The sequence below is a fragment of the Colletes gigas genome, unplaced genomic scaffold (assembly GCF_013123115.1).
Source record: "Colletes gigas isolate AHSC1104 unplaced genomic scaffold, ASM1312311v1 Colletes_gigas_Sc00003, whole genome shotgun sequence".
Lineage (NCBI taxonomy): Eukaryota > Metazoa > Arthropoda > Insecta > Hymenoptera > Colletidae > Colletes > Colletes gigas.
The window spans coordinates 9,576,580-9,600,266 of NW_025106632.1; the positions used below are offsets into that span (position 1 = coordinate 9,576,580).

The 23,687-nt window shown below is 33.4% G+C and overlaps 4 protein-coding genes across 5 annotated transcripts; 3 read left to right on the forward strand and 1 right to left on the reverse strand.

The window, feature by feature from the left end:
* The first annotated feature begins 1,219 nt into the window (after nt 1-1,219).
* LOC122404673 (transcription initiation factor TFIID subunit 12) lies at nt 1,220-2,393 on the forward strand. Of its 2 annotated transcripts, XM_043408854.1 has the most exons (4): nt 1,222-1,268; nt 1,360-1,608; nt 1,677-1,869; nt 2,043-2,393. In XM_043408854.1, the coding sequence occupies exons 2-4, from the start codon at nt 1,381-1,383 to the stop codon at nt 2,168-2,170; spliced, it is 549 nt and encodes a 182-aa protein (XP_043264789.1). In that variant the 5' UTR covers nt 1,222-1,268; nt 1,360-1,380; the 3' UTR covers nt 2,171-2,393. The 2 variants fall into 2 exon arrangements, with proteins under 2 accessions (XP_043264788.1, XP_043264789.1); XM_043408853.1 differs by having other exon boundaries at nt 1,220-1,608; nt 2,043-2,391.
* A 1,463-nt stretch (nt 2,394-3,856) lies between these two features.
* On the forward strand, nt 3,857-7,302 carry LOC122404667 (E3 ubiquitin-protein ligase ZNF598). The gene is made up of 2 exons (XM_043408841.1): nt 3,857-4,270; nt 4,392-7,302. The coding sequence occupies exons 1-2, from the start codon at nt 3,857-3,859 to the stop codon at nt 6,714-6,716; spliced, it is 2,739 nt and encodes a 912-aa protein (XP_043264776.1). The 3' UTR covers nt 6,717-7,302.
* A 295-nt stretch (nt 7,303-7,597) lies between these two features.
* LOC122404668 (ADP-ribosylation factor 2) lies at nt 7,598-9,216 on the reverse strand. The gene has a single exon (XM_043408842.1). It carries the CDS (start codon nt 8,822-8,824, stop codon nt 8,282-8,284), a length of 543 nt encoding a protein of 180 aa, XP_043264777.1. The 5' UTR covers nt 8,825-9,216; the 3' UTR covers nt 7,598-8,281.
* A 2,356-nt stretch (nt 9,217-11,572) lies between these two features.
* LOC122404788 lies at nt 11,573-22,846 on the forward strand. The gene is given in 26 exon segments (XM_043409014.1): nt 11,573-11,706; nt 12,074-12,323; nt 13,387-13,496; nt 13,594-13,684; nt 13,943-14,128; nt 14,465-14,558; nt 15,278-15,380; nt 15,524-15,626; nt 15,713-15,819; nt 15,892-15,960; nt 16,165-16,354; nt 16,420-16,599; nt 16,777-16,943; nt 19,042-19,143; nt 19,700-19,913; nt 20,147-20,256; nt 20,412-20,502; nt 20,596-20,778; nt 21,036-21,132; nt 21,247-21,349; nt 21,452-21,554; nt 21,637-21,746; nt 21,818-21,886; nt 21,993-22,161; nt 22,236-22,415; nt 22,523-22,846. Coding segments are annotated over 25 exon segments (3,252 nt in total). The 5' UTR covers nt 11,573-11,706; nt 12,074-12,166; the 3' UTR covers nt 22,687-22,846.
* The last annotated feature ends 841 nt before the right edge of the window (nt 22,847-23,687 follow it).

Consider the following 23,687-nt stretch of genomic DNA (forward strand, 5'->3'; position numbering starts at 1 on the left):
TCTTGAACAACTGAAATCCGACCTTATGTCAACGGCATACGATTTGGAATCTCGACTGCCCGGGCATTTTTACTTTCCGACCCTAACATAAGCAAAGCATAGACGAGGTATACGAGTAGATCTTACACCTTATGGACTTTCGTGGCCCAATCTGACTGCCATACCGACCTGAAAATAAAGCAATTTTAGCGCCCTCTTCTCATGGATGGTGGTCAGTTGAGAAACTATTCACTGAAGGGATTAAAATTCATTTTTGAATCTGTTGGTAATGTTGCGAATGACACGAAAATGGTAATGGGGCTCTAGAGCCCCAGAAAATACATTGGGAGAAAGGTCTACTCGTATACCTCGTCTGTGATATAACTATATTTCTTCTTTTTTCCCTTAGATCTTCTCAGAGTACCAGGGGTCGCCACCGGGTCGTCGAGGGCGTCTCCTTCGTCTAGCGTTTCTGGCGTTTCTACACGTCACTCTTATTGTTCGAGAAAAAAGGACTCTCTAGTGAATAACATTTAGACGTAAACAAATGAACGTAAACATTACGAATTCTCATTTATTCGCTCATTCATTCATTACTGTTGCAAGATTTGTTAGTTTATTGTGTGAAATTGTCTAAGGTACGTTATAACAATGAATCGGTAATAGAGAAAAAACAAATATGTTAAAAATATTTCAAGAGTGCCATGCATAAAGACACTAGATGAAGTATTAAGGAGGGAACTTTAGAAATAGGAATGGTAATGGGAATTTCTTAGCAACGAATGCTTTAACGCACGGTATGAGGAGTGAGGCGAGTTTCATTGTACTTCGTATTTCGTACTACCTTCTTTAATTCCGCCCAGTCAAGGGTTTAGGGATTCCCGTGCGACATCGCTACTCGCAACAAAAATCGTACAGTGCGTATCGATGGATATTTTAACTAAGTTTAATAATAAAATAAATATTTTGACAAAAATTGAATTATCAATTTATAACTTAACATATTTTCATACTTGTACAAAAAATAAACAAACAGAAATTTAAGTACAAAATCCTCATAGCACATCAATCGCAATCAATAATGAAGTTCGCGCACCTCTAAGTTCCCTAGTTCATATACCCTAGTATTAACGACAAATGCGCTACCTTGAGCGGTGAAATTTGTAACTCTTTCGTAATATAACCATTTTGAAACTATAGTATTATGACATCAGATTATTTCGTGCTCGTTTCGCACGTTGATACAGCAGAGTCGTGGTCTGATCGTAACAAATGGCTGTGTTTTTCAGGTTAAAATTATATGAATTTCCTTAACGATAGTGAAACAAGTATAATAATTGATGGGATTAAAAAATGTCACAACAAACTGCTCTTGCACAGACTACCAATGCAGGATCGGATATGACACCTGTACTTGGTAGTATACAATCCATTGGACCTAATACTCAGGCATCATCTACTGTATCCAATATACAAAGTGGCAATACAGTAGTACAGGTTTTGCAACCTCAGACTCAATCTCAACAAACGCAATTTGTAACGCAACCACCAAAACAGCAAGTGTCTCAACAATCATCCACGCAACAACAACAACAACAACAACAAAGTTCCTTCAATGATTTCCCACAGGTACATGTTTCATTGCATTTAAAGATAACCATGTACTAAGTGAATTGGTGAATTTGTTCTCTTTCTAGTTCTTAACAAAAACACGATTACAAGATCTTGTCAAAGAGGTAGACCCTACTGAACAATTAGATGAAGAGGTTGAAGAAATGCTTTTACAATTAGCAGATGATTTTGTAGAAACAACTGTAAATGCAGCATGCTTGTTGGCTAAGCATCGTCATGCTAACACTGTCGAAGTAAAGGATGTCCAATTACATTTAGGTAAGTTATGTAAATTAATTAAATCAATGAATTATTGTTCGTTTTGTATCTAATGTTTCTGAGGTATCCTTTACAATATAATTAATAATTTAAATATATAACATAAATATTTAAATAATGTTTAACAGGGTGATTGAATAAAAACTCTGACTATATAAATTATTTATTTTTAGAAAGGAATTGGAATATGTGGATTCCTGGTTTTGGTACAGACGAGGTGCGCCCATATAAACGAGCAACAGTCACAGAGGCACACAAACAAAGATTGGCACTTATACGAAAATCAATCAAAAAATATTAGTCTTCCTACATATTTTACCTTCTATACCTGTTATTTTATCTATAAGTGACAATTTTTTTTACATTTACATGACAGTACATTTATTATAATATGCGTCACTGATATTTGTAAACAAATGGAAATTATTAATCATACATGGTTTTTGCAATGTATAGCTGTAACTATGAAGTGACTTAAAAATTTAATAATAATTAAAGTACTATTCTTAAAGGAAATTGGCAATTACTTAAGTGTGATACAAATAAGGAATAGATAAATTGAATATTATAAGGATATATGTATTACAGTATTATTCTTCCTTAATCAGATGGTAAATGGAATAGCTTTTGACATGTAAATTTTGTGATACTCTAAGTGTATATAAAAAGAAAGATTTTATTTTTTTAAATTCAAATACCATTATTTTATTTAATTTTGTTAATAACACTATTATAAAGTATAAATGAATTTTATTAATATATGTGATACTTTGCATTAGCAATTTAAGGATTTTAAGCTGCTTACATTATGAATCATTGCATTGATTTATCAACAATTTCATATGTATAAAGTGAAAAAGAAAAAATAATTGTAATTTGAATAATGAAAGTATAAAAATAAGTATAAAAATAAAAAAGAATTTAGTAACTTCGATATAAAAATGATTTTTCATGATTTCGAGAATATAGAAAGTTTTATAAGTGTGTTTAATTTTCTTATCTTCTTTCTTGGTCTGAATTACATGACAATTCGAAATTTAGATTTTATGTCATGACTCTTGCTTTTGAAACAATAGATAAAATACACTTTTAACACTGTGACTTCCATTCTTTTGTTTTTAATTTTTTCATAAACAATGTATGCATTGACTAAACTCCTTTACAGAGTTTTGAAGTATTACAAATTATTATGGTTACTGGTTCGAAAGAGAATATTGGTCAATATGTTACGATAAATTCAATTTTGATTTAAATTGACACTAGATCCAACTCACTAGTAGATCTAGTAACTCTTTGACTTAGCAATGACTGTAACATAAGAAACTGGAACCTGGTTGTTCGTTGGGCTGAATTCATCAACTGACATTACATACTACATACCATAGTCTAGTATATAAATCGTGATAACCTTTTTCTTTCAGGGACGTCTTGTGAGTTTTACCATCTGCTTACTGGAACATTGTACAGGCGGTATTATTCATTTTCTTATATCTTTATTATAAAGAACATTGTTAGCAATTCACGAGACATCATTTGTGTACTAATAATATCTAAAAAGTAAGCAGTTCTTTTTTTATCAAATATCAGTTCTATCGGGAATCTAGTGATTGTGAAGTATCATTTGAACGTGCATATCTTTATCTTATTAGTTGAATAAAAAACATATATTATTTTTTTAAACAGCCTTCATGCGTTTATATTGTACTTTGTCGGTCTAAATAAAGTACTTTTCTGGTAATTGATTAAAGTTTATTCGTAAGTTGTATTTGACCATTGTAGCTAAAATTATATTTATAAGGGATAAATATATATCGAAATTGAAATGTCAATTCTGTTGCAGATTGTTCAGTGTTATAGAAGATAGTACAATTTGTTTTGTTGAAAACAGAAATTTTGCTAAGAATTGAATAATATTGATACGAAATAATAATTTATAACATTCTGCAAATTGTGCAGTAACAAATAATATATAATTTCATAAAGAAAAATGTCTGTTAGTAATGATAATACGAATAACAACACGTGTGTTGTGTGTTACAAAAATGTTGATATTTATAGTATTGGTATGTGCGAACACCCTGTGTGTTATGAATGTAGCACACGAATGAGGGTGCTCTGCTGTCAAAATGAGTGCCCCATTTGTCGTCAAGATTTACCAAAAGTTGTATTTACAAAGGAGATTAAACCTTTTCGTTATCTACATAAAGGCAACTTATTGGACACACGATACCATATTTATTTTAATACAACTGATATTCAAAATAAATTTTATGATTTATTGGCTAACAGCTGCAATATTTGTAAAGAGAAACCTATGTTTAATAATTTTAACAGTTTGAAAGATCATATGAGACATCAACATGAGCTGCATTACTGTGATCTCTGTGTTGAAAATTTAAAGGTAAATTAACGTTATTTTACATTAATAGAATTAGTTTAGTTTTATCGAGGAATTTGTTTAAATATAATGTATTTTTATAAATTCCTGAATTTAAAGACAGTGTTTATTTTTGTTACCATAGATATTTTCTCATGAAAGACGTTATTATACAAGGCCTGATCTTGCACAGCATAGAAGGAAGGGTGATATTGACGACAAAAGTCATAAAGGACATCCATTATGTGAATTTTGTGATCAGCGTTACATGGATAATGACGAATTATTTCGGCACTTACGACGCGATCATTTGTATTGCCATTTTTGCGATGCAGATGGTTTACATCAGTATTACAGCTCTTATGATTATCTCAGAGATCATTTCAGACAAGAACATTTTTTGTGCGAAGAAGGAATGTGTTCTGAGGAGAAATTTACAAGCGTCTTTAGGACTGATATAGATCTTAAAGCACATAAGGCGAGTGTTCATAGTAAACAATTGAGCAAGGCTGCCGCAAAACAAGCAAGAACATTAGAGTTAGAATTTACTCTAGCTCCACGTGGTGATAATCGAATGAATAGGAGAGGAATGTTAGGTGCCTCATCTTCCAGGAGTTCAAGAGATTATGGCAGTAGAGATTATAATCTCAGGGAATACCAACATACAATAACGCCAAACACTTCAAATATATTTGTATCAAATAACGCACCTACTTTTGTACGTCAGCCATCTGTAGATGTACAGAGTACCGAGGAATTTCCAACACTGGGTAACACTGCACCTATTGTACCTAACTTAACCCAAAGTAAAAGTAGAGGAAATGTAACAATTCGTAGTACTATAAGACCACAGCCTCTTGCTGTTACGGATGAAAATTTCCCTGCATTGGGATTAGAAACAGCAAGCACAAGTATTTCTAAAACTGTTAATTTCAGTGTATCCAGTGGTAATGCTTCAGGATCAAGTATGCAACCACAAAAGAGTACAACTTCCAATGTATCTATTCAAGTAAATCATGAACCAAATGGAACTGTCACTACAAAAGTTTCAGGTCCTAATATTAGAATTCGTCCAACACAACGTTCAATGGAATCTGACTTCCCTGCATTAGGTGTTGTAGAACCGTCGACTAGCAATTCAAATTCAGCTCATTGGAAGGAAGTTTTACAATGGACCTGTTCCAAGTCAGCATCAGTGTCTGTACCAAAGCCTAAAAAGGTTGCATCACCGTCGTTAGTATCTTCCTCAGTACCTCAATCTGGGGAAGATTTTCCTACATTATCAAAGACATCCAAATCGAAGAAGCAATCAGTAATCACGGTAGTACCTTCTTGGGTTCAACCACAAAGTTCTAATAACAGTAACAATGTGAAATCAACTACTGATATAACAAAAGGGAAAACAAAAAAGAAAAAAGTTAAACAAAATTGTAATAACAATAGTACCAACGGCAATGACACTAACAGTTCAAGAATGAATATAAGTACTGTTGTTGTAAGGAAAGATTGTGAAACGTCTAAAATATCGAAAAGTTCATGTGATATGCATAGCATGGACAGTGTACAGTCAAGTTCTCAGTTTATGCAGAATACGGATAACGTGAGTAATAGTGAAAATACATCGAAAAATATAAATGTGCAACATTCAAAGGAGATGGAGCAAATTAATAAAAAGGATAAGAAAAAACATAAAAATTTGGATAACGAAACAAATGTAAATACAGTTACAGCTAATAATACTTCTAATGGAGTACAGAGGAAACGTACCGAATTAAAGATAGATAGCTTAAATTCTACTAACAGAAATGTTCGTCATTTAGAAGAATTCCCAGCTTTAAGTAGCAGCAGTTCCAAGCCACCTGGTTTTACAAACCCCCCGCCTGGTTTTGGGACAACAACTCCTCCACCTCCCGGTTTTTGTATAAAATACAATAGTGAAGATAAACTTAACAGCAGTAATGGATTAACTTTCACAAACAGTTCTGGAGAGAATTATTCTATTTTGCCAGATAATAGTAAGCACAATAGTGCGTACAATTATGTACCTCCCCCGGACTTTCAAAAACGGAACAAATGCCTTGTGGCCAAAGTCAATGAAGTTTTGGTACAACAAGACCAGATCGAGGAATTTCGATACATAAGCGGATTGTTTCGCCAAGGGACATGTAACGCGCAAGAATATTACATGCATTGCCGTGACGTTATGGGTCTTAGCGCATTTGAAATTGTATTTCCAGAGCTTCTAGTTTTACTGCCTGATATTGTAAAGCAGCAAGAATTATTTAAAGTTCACAAAAAGGAAAGTGGCAATAGGATTAAAGGTTTAGAAATTTGTGCGACCTGCAGTCAAGTTTTGAAGAATGGTCCTGATTTAAGAGCACATACGACTAGTCATACATTGGAAAATCATTTTCCAGCACTTGGGAAAACCAATGCACCGCTTCAAAAGAATTCTTGGGTGCGTAAATGAGTATAAATGTGTTCCTTTAGTTAACTTACATATTTTGCCAAGTCTCTGTAAGATATGAATAAAGGAACTATGCTGAATAAATTATTTTTGTGGATGACGTCATTGTAAGATAATCGCAATTAACTTGAGGTTAAAACATATGGTACATATTCCAACTATCAATCCTACAATTAGTATTAAAAGTTAGTTTGAACAAATTAATTGTAATATTATAATTCATATTTGTTCAATAACTTTGTGTGATTACTGCCTAAAATGAAAAAGATTTGTTATCAAACGGTTGTACTAATAATTTTATGAAATACAAATGTAGTAAAGAAAGTCAATAAGTCGCTGTATAAAAATAAAGTTTGTGTAAATTAATTTAAATGATCTAACACTTGTGACATATTATGAATAAGATATTCGTAAGTAAATCTTTTACTAAAATGTTTTAATCAGTGCCCTGTTTCGCCATACGTTAAAATTACTCTGTACATATTAATTATAAGTAGAGAACGCATTGCTATAATTTTTTCATTGTGTTTTACGGAATAAAAATGGAACAGAATTTGATGGTGAAGAAGAATAACACCACGTATTAACAAATTATTTGATACATTATGCATTATACAGTGCATCTATATACTGTTTTGTACTATAATAAAGTTATTACATTGAGTTACATAATAAGACTATAAAACTATAATTGTTTTTCCATTTCCTGCTTTTGTAATTAAATCTTAATTTCATTAAAAAAGAAGAAAGCAATGGTGGAACATGAATACAAAGTAAATTTGTAATTTATTTTATATCTTTATTTTTAAATTCTTTTCACTTATAAGTATATGATACTTTACAATAAGAATAATTATCTTTATGAATAAACAGGGATTTATAAATTTTAATATTATGTAATGATTGTTAAGGATAAAAAGTTTTTTAAATGCTTATTTTTAAGACTTACTATTAATATTACTCACTCTATAATTCGTTACTTAATCTTTATTTAAAAAACAGGAAAGTAAAAATGGTATGTCAAATTATGTTATGTATAATATTTAATTTTTAACTTGTTACATAGACGCAGAGCAAAGGATGCACAAGTATAAAATTTCACTTGTACTTTCTCCTTTTTTATAGCAGAAATTGTTAGTAATATATTAAGTAAATAATATTCACAGTACTTTTCTTTTAAAATGAAAACAATATATGTACTGAAATCAACATAGAAATATTCCTTGTTTATTTCAAACTCAATACACTTTCAAGTAAACTTATAACTCTACAAATTAAAGTCATAAATAGTAACTGATAAATTTACACGCTTTTAATTTATAAATTTCTCCTTTACTGAAGGGAAACTTCATTCAAAAAATGAAATCTATATAAGCTTTATGGATTATCGAGACAGTCAAGTTTCTCTATTACGCCAAGTAGTTTTCTTCTTAGAAATTAGAATCACAGTGGTATTAAATCGTACACATAGTGCATAATCTGATAAAACGGAGATTGCAACCTGTCTTCTACGTCCATGCTCGTTGAATAAATTGTTCATGAAGATTATGAATAATGACAGTGCTTTACTACTTTTTAGCTAATTCGTTACTCAACCAATCGAGTCCTTCATAGAGTCCGTGCCCTTGCGTAGCACAAGTGCTTTGAACATACCATTGGCATCCACTTAACGAATTTAGTTTCAATTTATTTGTGAGTTCTGCGGGGGACATGGCATTTGGCAAATCTTGCTTATTAGCAAATACCAAGAGAACTGCGTCTCGAAGTTCATCTTCCTTCAACATGTTCGCTAACTCACGTTCAGCCTCTCTAATACGTTCACGATCGTTGCAGTCAACAACATAAATCAGGCCTTGTGTGTTTTGGAAATAGTGTCTCCAGAGCGGTCTGATTTTATCCTGGCCACCAACATCCCACACAGTGAAACATATATTCCTATATTCAACAGTTTCAACATTGAAACCAATGGTTGGTATTGTTGTCACAATTTCACCAAGTTTCAATTTATACAGTATGGTAGTTTTTCCAGCAGCGTCTAGTCCCACCATTAATATTCTCATTTGCTTTTTACCAAAGAGCCGGTTTACTAAGCTGCTAATTGTTAGGCCCATTTTGTTTGGGAAGACACCACACGCCCGAAGCGTTCAAAATAATACTCTTCTATCGATACAGACTTTAGCGTAGCCACACGTCAGTACGTTTTGCAAGTGGACGATTTAATGTTTCGCATGCGAAACAAATATTTTTGAATTTTAATTATTCGTCGACGTTTCCAACAATGTCGTTAATACACCTTACGGACAATAATAGCAAACGTCACCTCACGGTGCCTTATTATTCCGGAAATAGTTGGCAAAATTGGCCACGCATGCCAACTCTTACTTAAAAGAACCGATCGAAATATTACTTCAGAATTTAGTCTAAACAGTGTTTTCGAGAATATACAGATTTTGTAAGTACAAACGGATACAATTGAGAAAGTAACGTACAATAATTTCGTGATTGAAAGTCATGAAAGACATGACGTAAACCAAGCATCGCAATCCTATCATCTGTCATGTAACCGAACTCCGTATAGATTTTAGGCACGTAATTTAAATGCAAGCTTTCGTAATGGATTTATATTTACAAATTTAAAGAAGATTGCCATTTCTGATATTTGGATGTCAATTTACAAATGTTGATATTAAAAAAAGGTAAAAATGTTCTATATTATCATTGTTGGAAGAATTTGAGAATCTGAAACCCGATTAATTATTATTAAATTATTATTTCTAAATATGTACGAATTTGCAGAAAGAAATATGTTTAGGTGACAGTTTAAAAATTCAGATACAGGGCTCTTCAATTTCGAGCTACAACCTTTTTTCTCTAATATATAGCACTTTTTAATACAATAATTTCTTTTCCTTTTTCGAAAAGCAAGTTTAAAATTCGAAAGAAATGTGAATTTTGTACTGCCAACTTAAGATAATGATTATTACGTCATTTCCGAAAAAGGTAACTAAAACGGCCAATGATTAAAATTACGTAGATGTTTCCAGTAAATGTTACTATAAAAATGTTTTTCTTCAGCGCCACCTGACGCATTTCCAACGAAATTAGAACCTTCTTCTGTTCTTGGTGTCTACTTCAAATGAATTTATTTTCGTCTCGATCTTTAATAACTTACAGAGTTATTGTTAGATGGATATGTAAAACTATTGTTGCGTGTATTATTTCGAAGAATAAACAATTTTTCGAAATCAAGAAATTTGAATTTCTTCGTTCTTCTTAAGAAAATTAAGAAGAAAAATGTTTGAGAAATTCTTTTCGATGTTGAAGCAATACAGTGGATGTTAAAAATTGTGACCATCACAATTACATATTTTGGTTTCTTCAGTAAAAATATTGATTATAGGCATGGACTTCGAAGGATAAAACTTTTATAGTGTGAAAATAGTAATCGGAGCCATAAGCGTAATGGTTCATCATACAATGCGCCGTAGGATCGTCAATTCAATACAGCTATGTTGTGCAATAAATTGCACAATAATCCCACACACATTTTACAACTGCTATTAAAACAGTTATATCAACGATAGTGGTACATATAATTTATTGTATGAAAGTCGATACGTTTACGGTCTCTATAACGTAACATCTTGGTGTCGTAGTATTTATTCTTTGCGTGTTACATAACCTATTTTTAATGGATTTTAAACGCACTTAATCGCGCAGTTTAAGATACACAACTTTGGAAAAAATCACAATTCATCGATATGATAAAGCAAATGTTTTAAAAAATATAATCTCACATTCTTTTTTAACTCCCATCAATCACTTGGAACATTTTCCGTGAAAAGATATTAGGGTACAATGTTTAATACGTTAAGATTTCGTGAGATATCTCTGATTGTTGATAAGTCTTACGTTTCGTAAAAAATATTCTATATACAAGGTGGGTCGTAATTTATGATACAAATTCTGATAGACTCTATGGCTCGAAATAAAACGAAAATCAAGAATAACAAAATTGCATGGGAGAACGTTACAGAATTGTATAAGACTGATTCTGCACGTGTATAATATACCTAATTGTTAAGAAATCAGTGTATTATTATAACCCAGTCAATTGTTCAGTCGAAAAATTTACCTATTAGGTTAAGATACATGTACTGAAAATTATATGACTATGGTTCTGCAAAAGGTTAATATTTCATCAATAAGGACCCCACGAGGTCTATATCTCAATCTGTGGTAACACGAAGTACTATCATTAAATGATAGATTTATTGCATACCTCGTCTGTGATAAGGGTGCGCTAGACTAACCAAGCGAGTGATTCATCGATAACGATAGACTAATCGAGCATTCCTTCATCACTTGATTAAAAAACCGACTGCGGTACTACATATTGTATACGTTTCTCTTGATACCATGTAACTTATATTTGAAACATTTTTTTTCAAAATTTGTTGCTACCTACATATATCGGTACACAGTTGCTAAATTAATTTGCAAAGTTCTTTTTCTCTATACTTCGGTAGTTCTAGAGTGGTATAGGTCAGAGGCGATCTTATTTACGTCAGAGGAACCACTTTTTCAGCGAAAATCCGGTACGAAGTAATTTTAATAGGGAGACAATGTATGAAGTAAAAAAGTAACGAGCAAAGTAAATAAGAAAAAAAGTGTTTTGCATCGCGTTTCACAATTTGAAGGTATATATATATATATATATTTTTTTTTTATCGCCGATGATAATGATGCTTTTTATTATGGTAAATACCTTGCATGGATGATGCGCTTTTTCTTTTAGGTACATTGTATCCGATATGCTTAAATAGCCTACGGCACGAATCAGTTCCCCTTGCCAGTGTGCGATAAGATATTTCCTCAGTAAGTTCTCTTCTCGCGAGTCGAGTGTGCAAAGTGGCTACGCGAAGTTCGAGGCATTTGGGAGACTTTTAATTCGAATTTGTTGCAATTTCGAAAGATCGAGGTGCTCGATAAGGCGAGTAGTTTGTTAGTTAGAAATCTAGTCGAAAAGTACAATCCTGGATAAAAATAATATAAACTTTGATTGTGTTTATCACTAGATTTACGGAAGTCGTCAATTTGATGTTTGATTTCATATTTAAAATTGCAGAACGCGTAAATATTATTTTTTAACAACTTATGTTGAATTTGATTGAATGCATATTCTAATTAAAAAAAAAATCGTATTGTAAGGTAATTCTTATCAAGAAAGGTGTTAATGAATATAGGTGCGATCAATGCCCGTAAATCTAGTGTTATATACCAAATTCATCGATGAAAATTCACAATATTCAAAATTCATTTCCAGAGTATTCAAAGTAACTGTAATTTTGTATTTACAGGATATTTGATCTATCGATTTCGTGTATGTCGATGGTAAACGCGTTGCAAAGTGTTAAAGACACCTGTCGAATCAGCGTTAGAGTTTTGCAAAAATGATCATCGAAATATTTTGCCTTATATTTTTGGTACTTATTGTATATTACATGTTCGCGTATAATGAAAAGTATCAAACCAGGATGATAAACTTGATACCGGGGCCTCCAGTGAAGTTTTTTTTTTTGAACATGCAGGAGTTCCAACTTTCGCCATGTAAGTTCGAAGAGTAATATTTTTTCTAAATCGAGGATTTACAGTTTTACATTTAATCACTTATAATCGTCTTCGTTTTATCTTTCTGAAAATATAATGCCAGAGTTGAGAAGTGCGCTCTTCGAATTTATAGAAATAAGATCGAGCTTTCAAGAAGAAACGGTACAAGATTATTATTTTTTTTAATCGATCAAAAAAGAAATATTTATTTTTCCTTGAATTTGAAATATAGTTATATGTTGGTCTTAAGTTTGAAAAGAGTAATTAAATAAGAATATTCTAAAGATGCGTAAGAGTGTAATTTATTTATATCGAAATATGTGATATATACGTTTATGTATAGTGTGTCAGGCCATAACTCTGTTGTCAATTAAAGAAAAATAATAAGAAGAAACGGTACAAAATTATTATTTTTTTTAATCGATCGAAAAAGAAATATTTATTTTTCCTTGAATTTGAAATATAGTTATATGTTGGTCTTAAGTTTGAAAAGAGTAATTAAATAAGAATATTCTAAAAATACGTAAGATAGAGTGTAATTTATCGAAATATGTAGTATATACGTTTATGTATAGTGTGTCAGGCCATAACTCCGTTGTCAATTAAAGAAAAATAACAAAATAAGAAAATGAATGGTACACAGTTATTTTAATGGAAATACAAATTTTTCTTTGCATTACGTCTTTTGCATTAACATGACTATGAACGTTTCGAGGCTGTGTTTTTGTAAACGCGTCCAAACGAACCAAGAATAAGTCGAAGGCGTTTATAAACAACCGTATGGCGCGTTTTATGGGAACAAAAACAGTTGGCGATTAAGTTCGTTTAAAAGAATTATTCATAAACATAGAAAAATTATCACATTATATTTATAGAAATTTACTGACTCGTTAGATCATTCTGGTTAAATTAAAAATTTAATTTAGAAATATTAAAACCGTGACTATCGTTCGAAAGTGTGTTAAAAGGAAAAAAAACGGAAGCATAATCGAATGCAGTTTATCAATTAGCAATGATATAGATAATAAATTAACGACAACTCAATGTACACCAATCGTTACAGCTGAACTTTGGAAACGTATGCGAGAATTGGGCAACGAATATTACCCGATTTATAAATTTTGGATGTTCATGACGGCATACATCAATATTCGCCATCCTGACGACACGGAGGTGATGAAAGAGTTGTTTAAATCTGTATAAACCAGCAATTCTGAATTCTGACACGTGTCGCGCGATTACATTCGATTTCGAAATTTTTTGCATTCAGACGATACTTGGGAATCCAAAATTCATCCAGAAAAGCGATATGTACGATCCTCTGATGCCTTGGTTCGGGACTGGACTTCTTACCAGTTCAGGTATCGTTTCTCTCTATTTCTTATTTTATTTCTACAGGGTGTCACGTTAATATATTGCAATGATTTGACGTTGTTACTGTCGAGGAAAGGAGAGTAGGTTTATCTTATTTTTCTGCTGAATTATTAATAGCGGACGAGAACAATAGATTAATGTAATAAAAATAAAGATACGCGCCGATATACAGAGTGTGAATGATTAGAGGAAATGTTCGTTAAATAATGGCCAGATAAAGGTAGTTGCTTTGGTTTTTTGTTCAGGTCGTAAATGGCACTCACGTAGGAAGATATTGACGCCCTCCTTTCATTTTAACATGCTGCAACAGTTCGTCGACATTTTTGTCGAGGAATCGGTGCGTTTGAAGAACTCTTTGACGAGCGAGGGGGGACCAGTCGTTAAAGATTTGATGTACTTCTACAGCGAGCACACTCTGAACATCATTTGCGGTAAATTGTAAAACAAGTTAACACGCGTTAGCTCGTCATCTTGGAAATTCGCGATGAAGATGATTTACGATCATCTGTAATTCTTACAAAAGCAGCTGTGTTCTTTGGATACGAAAGGCTGCGTTTATTGTTAAATAGTTTCCTCTTTAAAGATCTTTGTCAAGACGACTTTTGCTGTAATTTTCATTTTCTTTGTTCAGAGAACGGAATTTTTCTATTTGAGACATTCAGATTTTCTGATACACGAAAGAAGATTGAAACTTTTCGAAACTGTTGCGGGCTTTGTAAGTTGCAACGCGTAACAATTTTCTTCTGCATGCGTGGATACATTTTTAGAGACCGCTATGGGAACTTCGCTGAAGGATAAAGGGAAGTTTCAAGCCAAGTATCGAAAAGCTGTGTACGACATGGGTAAAATTATAGTATATAGGCAAGTAATTTGTGGTATACGGCGTTGAAAACAATATGCATCCTGGGAAAAATTTTAATGGGGAATTCTAGAGGCCAAAATAAGACGAAAATCAAGAATACCAATTTGTTGATGGAGGCTTCGTTAAAAAGTTATTAACAATTAAATTCAAATATTTCAAATAGTTTTGGAAAAATTATTTTCGGTTGCGGGGGCCAATTACAATCATTTTTGGTTAATAGACATACCCCCGAAATTCTACGCACTTCCAAGAAAAAAATTCCAACAGGTAGGCTTTTTCGGCGAAAATTAAAATATATCCAATCATTCTGGAAAAATTATTTTCGGTTGCGGGGGTCAATTACAATCATTTTTGGTGAATAGACATACCCTCGAAATCTTGCGCATTTTGAAGAAAAAAATTCGAGAAGGTGTGAAATTTTTCGACGGAAAAAAAAGTTTCAAATCGTTCTAAAAAAATTATTTTCGGTTGCGGGTGTCAATTACAACAATTTTTGATGAATAGACATACCCCCGAAATCTTGTGCATTTTGAAGAAAAAAATTCAGTACGGGCAGAACTTTAAACGTTAATAACTTTTTAACGAAGCCTCCATCAACAAATTGGTATTCTTGATTTTCGTCTTATTTTGGCCTCTACTATCGCTCATTAAAATTTTTGCTAGAGGTGGCCGAACACCCTTTATATACACAAACAATATATTTCTATTGATTTTGTAGATTAAGTAGACCGTGGCTCCATGCAAACTCTGTTTTCAAATACTTGCCCCAAGGATGGCGTCAAACTAAATTACTCAAAATATTGCATGGATTCTCTAAAGAGGTATGACCAATAATTTGTGACTGAAACAAAGCAAACTTTACGTTTAAAATCGTGAATAACGATCGATTAAGATTCTTGTAAAATCATTGAAAATCATCGTCCAATTCAATACCGATTAAAGTGAAGTTAACGATACGTTGCAGATCATCGAAGAAAGAAAGGACTATCATAATAAGACAAAGGGCCAATACTTAACCGGACTTAACCACGACTCAAGTCAAACGGATAGCGCCAATGATGGCGGAAGTAAGTGATCTTAGATTCGAATTAAAATACTGGGCAACAACAATTTATTGTTCCTTGTTTCACGAGATGTTTCCGCTTGTTCACAGTACGGAAAAGAAGGCTTGCCATGCTAGATCTTTTGATAGCAACTTATCATAATTCTGAAATAGACGACGAAGGGATTAGGGAAGAAGTTGATACTTTTATGTTTAGAGTACGTGTTTTCGTTTACTTTTTGGTCATTCGACGGACTTATTCAATTCTCTATAATCGTTTTTTATTTCAGGGACACGATACTACGGCGGTGTGCCTCTGCTTCACTACTATGCTTCTAGCTGAACACAAAGACATACAGGTGACACTTTTACTAATATTTTAATCTGCACAGATAACGAATAATCTCTGTTTTCTTGACAGTATTATTAGAAGGTGGATAAATAATGGGTTTTACGACTCGAGTAAAATTTTCTTCATAAATAAATGAAAAAAAATTCGATAGTTATATACAGGGTGTTCGAGAGGGTGTCTTAGACTTATTTGTAATTTCGTCTTGTTGCAGGCTCGAGCCAGGGCTGAAGCGAGCGCAGTTATGTCAGAAGCTAATGGTAAAGTAACCATGGCCACTTTACAAAATCTGCCATATCTCGAGAGATGCATCAAGGAATCTCTTCGACTTTACCCGAGCGTACCATTTATATCGCGACGCCTAGAAACGGACACGAAATTGAGTAACTATCAAACGTTGTAAGGTGAATCCTACGTTCGAAGGTAAATTATTTTTTATGTATCGCGATAATCGATTTAACGTTTCTAGGTAATTACGAGGTACCGGCTAACACGGTGGTCCACGTACACCTAATAGACATTCATAGGGATCCAAACTACTGGCCAAACCCGGAAGTTTACGATCCGGATAGATTCTTGCCTGAAAATATGAAAGGACGTCATCCTTACGCCTATGTACCTTTCAGTGCTGGTGCACGAAATTGTATAGGTAAAAAAAAAAAAATAAGTAATTCCTTCGTGGAAGGAAATATCTTCGTGCGACAATGAATTTTTCGAAAATGAAATTCTTGCGAAAGGGTTAATTTATAGTGCAAAAAATCTGTACAATATTTCGCGATGATCTCTAGTTTTAGTTCTTGCTGAATTTTTCGTTTTCGATTTATAGGGCAACGATTTGCTATGCTGGAATTGAAATCGACGTTATTGTTTCTGTTACATAATTTCTATTTCGAGCCCGTTGATTGCTTGAAGGATATTTCTATCGACTCTGACATGGTTCTGCGTCCCACGTATCCACTCCGAGCGAAATTCATTCCTATCGAAACTTCGAGTTGAGAAATGAACGTCGGTAATGAAACATGGATCTCGAAAAAAGTAAGCACGCTGGTACCAATAACGATAAAAGAGTCGATCTACATTAAATATTATTTTAAATTTCAGATACTGCGTTGCAAACATGTTCGTCGCACGTAGAACTTACGACACTTCGGAGTACAAAGTAAATCTGAGATGATATTAATGCACTGTTTCGTTACGTCATCTTTTTTCGATAACTAAATGTTAAGGAGTATTCTAAGCAAACTTTGTAAAATATTTAATTCAATTTTATGAGTGTAAATACACACTTGTGCTAACGATTAAAAAATTGTATTTTACAACAAGAACAGTTACAATTTAGACGATGATTATTCAATACAGAAATCGGGTGACAGGTTTCGCTGTATTATATCTGTCTTAAATTATTTTCCTACGACGGTCCTTATAATGCATTGGCGCCTCCATAAGTAGTAATATTTAATACATAACATTAGAATAACATCGATTCATTAAATTGCTACATTACTTTACTTTTAACCCCTTAACGCTCACGCTCAGGGGTGTTCGACCACCCCTGGGAAAAATTTTAATGGGGAACTTTAGAGGCCAAAATAAGACGAACATCAAGAATACCAATTTGTTGATGGAGGCTTTGTTAAAAAGTTATTAACGTTTAAAGTTCCGCCCGTACTCAATTTTTTCCTAGAAAACGCGCAGTATTTCGGGGGTATGTCTATTCACCAAAAATGATTGTAATTGACCCCCGCAACCGAAAATAATTTTTCCAAAACGATTTGAAATTTTTTTTTCCGTCGAAAAATTTCACACATTCTCGAATTTTTTTCTTCAAAATGGGCAAGATTTCGAGGGTATGTTTATTCACCAAAAATGATTGTAATTGGCCCCCGCAACCGAAAATAATTTTTCCAAAACGATTTGAAATTTTTTTTCCGTCGAAAAATTTCACACATTCTCGTATTTTTTTCTTCAAAATGCGCAAGATTTCGAGGGTATGTCTATTCACCAAAAATGATTGTAATTGACCCCCGCAACCGAAAATAATTTTTCCAAAACGATTTGAAATTTTTTTTTCCGTCGAAAAATTTCACACCTTCTCGAATTTTTTTCTCGAAAATGCGCAGGATTTCGAGGGTATGTCTATTCACCAAAAATGATTGTAATTGACCCCCACAACCAAAAATATTTTTTTCAAAACGATTTGAAATTTTTTTTTTGGCCGAAAAATTTCACACCTTCTCGAATTTTTTTCCAGAAAGTGGTTAAGATTTCGAGGGTATGTCTATTCACCAAAAATGATTGTAATTGGCCCCCGCAATCGAAAATAATTTTTCCAGAACGATTTGAAATTTTTGAATTTGTGCATTTTTGGACGGTAAATGGAAATAAAATGTGAGCGTTATGGGGTTAATTGGACTTATCAGACGATGTTGATATTTGAGAGATCGATGAGTTTAATTTAATGCGTATTACTGTCATGTCCCAATAACGTAAAATAGTACGATCTTACTTTACGAAACTTTTATTAAGTATATCTTATCTGTGTCTATGTATGTTGAACATGCGTAATATTTGTAACATTGGTGTTACAACGTGCTATTAACCCTTTTGCTATATTCGCGATATTGATTGATCTTGAATGATGGCAATTGCTGTTGAGAATCTAATAAATGTGTTAGCCCCAATGGTTCGCACGACAATGTCATTGACAATGTCACGCAATTGCATAATCGATAAAGAATCTTTAAAAAATGTTTTATCACAGTGTTATCGAGCATTAAAAACTACAAGATTTTGTATTAAAAATTGTTGAAATATCGTTTGTGGTTTCAATTCATACGCGTTGATACGTCCAGAAGTGTATTTAACAAATATTTTTCTACTATAACGTACCCTAAATTAGAGAACGAAATTTTTCATTCGAAAAGAGTTAATGGACCCCGTTTTGGGAGATATTTGATCGTCGGTGGAATGATAATCGAAGGTGATAAATAAAGAATATGTTTATATTTGGATGTACATCTTTGGTTATATCAGAGTGGGAATATTTGACTCGAATATGTAATCTGTGTCGAGTATTTATTTATGATAACAGTACGGAATACGAAACAGCCACAGCAAGATCTCTATTTCCAAGTCAAATCTGCAAATTGATTACGCTAAATTGCATGTGGAAGATTTTAACTTTGTGCAACAGGTGAGTGGTTTGTAACACAATCTTTCCCGCGCGTTCTCGGAAATTTTGCTCCCCTGACATTTTTAGCAAGCAAATAATGGTTACAGCTATCAACATGTGAGAAAGAATAAGTTACATTTCAATCTTCTGCTTTATTGTCTATTGAAAAGCTGAATAAGTGTTAAGTTGAACAGTAGAGTAATGTACACCTTACTTCAAAACAAAGTCTCGCATATTTAATAAGATGCATGATCGGCGAAAGGTATTCACGTAATTGTAGTAAGGACATGTGAACGTCAGCGAACGTAGGTATGTAATTAGCAGCATATAGTCGTTTGAAGGCTGAAACTCTAATGATCAATTAGATTCACTTAGTTGGTGGTTGTATATTGCCATGGCATGTTCAAATTCGACTTATCGAGACCGTGAGATAACTTGCGAGGTATTTGTTTTTGAAACTGCGTCTCCGTATTTTTACGCGTAACGTAATTTTTAGCTCCATGGTTTATCGTAATCAAATATTCTTTTTGCAGCACATCTGATTTATTGTCGTCGATTATATAAACAGTAAATCCATATAAAGCGTATTATCCGAGGAAGTCATAAAAGACACTTGTCGAAAGTCGAGCAGAGCGAAAGTTTAGCAATAATGATTATTTGGATATTGTTTTTTATAATCGTGGGGTTTCTTATTCTACAATATGGAAAGTTCGGAAGATCGAATAATTTGGTCCCTGCTCCTGAGTCTGTACCGATATTTGGAAACTTCATACGGCTACAAGTTCCGTCACGTAAGATCAAAAACCGATGTGATTCCTTATAAATCGAAGATGCAGACATTTAATCAGTTTCAATGATCTTTGTTTCGTGGTTTGGCTTCTATGGAAGAAGAAGAAACCTGTAACTCTTCGCGTTTAAATCCGAGAAGAGACAGGAATTAAAAGAATGATCGAATGTCGTTCATCGATTAATAACGATAAAGATAATGAATCGATAAAAACTTGATATAATTCTGTTGTTGCAGCCGAAATTTGGAAGAAACTACGACAATACGCCGATCAAGAATATCCAATCTACAGACTTTGGACTCTCACGACTTCAACTCTTAATATTCGTCATCCGGACGACTTAGAGGCAATTAAAACAATTATTTATATACATACTATATCGATAATTATCGCGTATGCATAGGTCTTTGTAAAAAAGAAAGACTATAGACGAAAAAACATTTATGATTAATTCAAAAGCACCGCGCCTTTATCGTTGCATAATATTACATTTGTTTGCAGACAATCCTTGGAAATCCGAAATTTACTCTGAAAGGCAATTTATACAAACTATTTCATAATTGGCTCGGAACCGGACTTCTTACCAGTTCAGGTACTATTTCTCTTTGTTTTTTTTTTTTAAACATTATTTCTAAACGCTTGGACCTACCAGTTACAAGTTGTTTCTCGCTTTGGTTTCTTTAAGGGCCCAAATGGCAAGAACGGAGGAAGATATTGACACACGCCTTTCATTTCAATGTATTGAAAGAATTCGCTGACATTTTCATCGAGGAATCGAAGTCTTTGACGGAATCATTAAAGAGCGAAGGACCAGTCGTTAAAGATCTGTTGCAATTTTTCAGCGAGCACACACTGAATATAATATGCGGTAAATTTCTATGTGATAAAAATTCCTTGCCTTTAAATTAATCTTTGCAACCTATATTTCATTGTTTATTATTAGAATGTTTCAACAAATTTCAGATGACAGGGTTCAAGTGGCGGATGACTCATTTTAATTTCCTTTAAGAACTTCGATTAATTTGATCTGTGATAGGAAATGAGAGTTATTAGATACTGTTGTTGGTTCCCCAATTTATACTAATTTTTTAATTTTCCTTACGCGCTATTCGCGTGGATTTTCAGAGACTGCAATGGGAACTTCCTTGAAAGATAAAGAGAGCAGCTTCCAACACAAGTATCGAAGTGCTGTACACGATATTGGAGAAACTTTCGTATATAGGTATGTAATTTCGCTTCAGAAATACATGTGAATATTCAAAGAGCTGAATCTACGATGTATATTATATTTTTCGAGTTCTGGATGACAATGTATTACCATATATTGATTTTGTAGATATATGAGACCGTGGTTTAAGCCAGACTATGTCTTCAACTGGATCCCCTTAGGATGGTACACGTCTAAATTGCTCAAAATATTACACAGTTTCACTAACGAGGTATGAATAAAATTTAGAACTATTTCTACTATTGATAGATCTGTTTTTAAAGCTTCTATAGTATTTTCAGTGCTAATATCGCGTTAATGATACATATTACAGATCATCGCAAAAAGGATAAACTATCACGATCAGACTAAAGGTCAATACCTATACAATTTTGATAAGAATTCAAGCAATACGTACGACGACGACGATGGAGCAAGTAAGTGGTGTCTGTTTACCATTAATTATAGTAACATCTTCGATCTTTATAGTATCGTAACGCGTATCTCTTCGCTTATTTGCAGTTCGCAAAAAGAAGCTGGCCATGCTCGATCTTCTGATAGCCACTCATCGTAAAAATCAGATAGACAACAAAGGTATAAGGGAGGAAGTCGACACTTTTATGTTCGAGGTACGTTTCTCCGATCTATTTTTGTTCTATCACAACGATCATTTGCGTGAAAATATCGTTTTTCGTTTCAGGGGCACGACACCACGGCGATGTGTTTTTGCTTTACCACTATGCTTTTGGCTGAACACAAAGATATACAGGTGACTCTTCTTTAATTAATTTAATAATTCTCTCAGAATTTTAATTAAAAAAAAACCATTTCGGTAAATGTTTTTCGCGGTAGTTTTATCCGATGATTGATTTCAGGATCGAGTCAGGAAAGAAGTGAAGGCGGCATTGGACCAAACTGGCGGCGAAGTAACCATGGCCACTCTACAAAATCTGCCGTATCTCGAAAGATGCATCAAAGAATCCCTTCGACTTTATCCTAGCGTGCCGTTTATATCGCGTCGCACGGAAACGGAAGTGGTTCTACGTAATTATCAAATAACCACGTTTCGAAGGGTAAACGCGCGAGATACACCGAGTTAATGATTTTAACGTTTCTAGATAATTACGTAGCACCAGACGACACGGAGATCCACGTACACATAATAGACACTCACAGAGATCCAAAGTACTGGCCGAATCCGGAAGTTTTCGATCCCGATAGATTCTTGCCCGAGAACTCGAAGGGACGACATCTTTATTCTTACGTCCCTTTCAGTGCTGGCCCGCGAAATTGCATAGGTAAATATCAAACTCGTTACGAGTATTCTGAAATACAGAAAATTGTGAAACAAATTAACTTTAAGGGGTTGGAATGTAGTTTTACTTTATGTGTTTTTGATTTTTAGGTCAAAAATTCGCTATGTTGGAGATAAAAACAACATTATTGTTCCTAATACATAATTTCTATCTCGAGCCCGTTAACTACCTGAAGGATGTTTCTTTTACCGTTGATGTAGTTCTACGCACTGTGGATCCACTTAAAGTGAAATTCGTTCCCATTGAGTTGTAATTGTAGCGTTCGTGTTATTAATACTAAAGATAAGAATTGATCTACGTTTAATGGTATTTCGAATTCAAGATGGTTTTCGCAAATATTAGAAGTCCAATACAATAACTTGGAAGGGTAAAAGCAGCGAACTATGTAACTAATATTTAATTAATTTAATAAAGCGATTTAAATTATGAAACCACGCACTAAAATGACTAAAAGATTGTTTATCGTACTTTTCGAGTTTCGAACGACCAAAGAATACTATTTTTAACCGCACTGCGAGCATCGCAAGGAAGACGCGTCACAATTTTTTGATAGACTTTCTAAAATTAAAGAGGAATATTGCCAGCTTCCTGACGTACGAAGAGTGCAAAATGTCTTCTAATGATTACAAATGTTATTCATTATGTTCCTCGATTTGATAAAATATACACTTTTAGCGTTAAAAAATGGGTACAGGGTCTGAAACGGATGCGTCATTTTCCACCAAATTGATTACTTCTCCGATTTCAAGGAATTAAAATAGGGGGGAGGGGTGCCAATTCTGTTGCAATTCGACAAGTATCGTAACTTCGTAAACTCGATCGAAGCCCGTTGACTTCATTTTTTTTACGAGTCTTGGTTTAAGTTGCTCATTGCATTATTTTGATATACATTCGATGATATAATACACGAAATACAACATCATCTAAATGACCATCGCGTCAACAGATCTTAATTTACTGGAACGTAAAAAAGTCCAATGGCGTCGCCTGAGATTATAATAAAATTATGATTATTAATGTCAGCGTTAAAGCTACGCACCTCGTTACGTATGACATAATGATTATTTACTGAAAATTATGCTTGAACTAAGTACGTATTCACCATCGGATTAAGACTCCATTGTTAGGTTCACAAACGTGATTTGCATTTAAAAAATATGGCCGTGTCCTTGCAGAATAATGAATTTATTACGTAAAGTACCTTGAAATTTATTTACATAACAAGTCATCGAAAAAATCATGGATCTTTTCGCG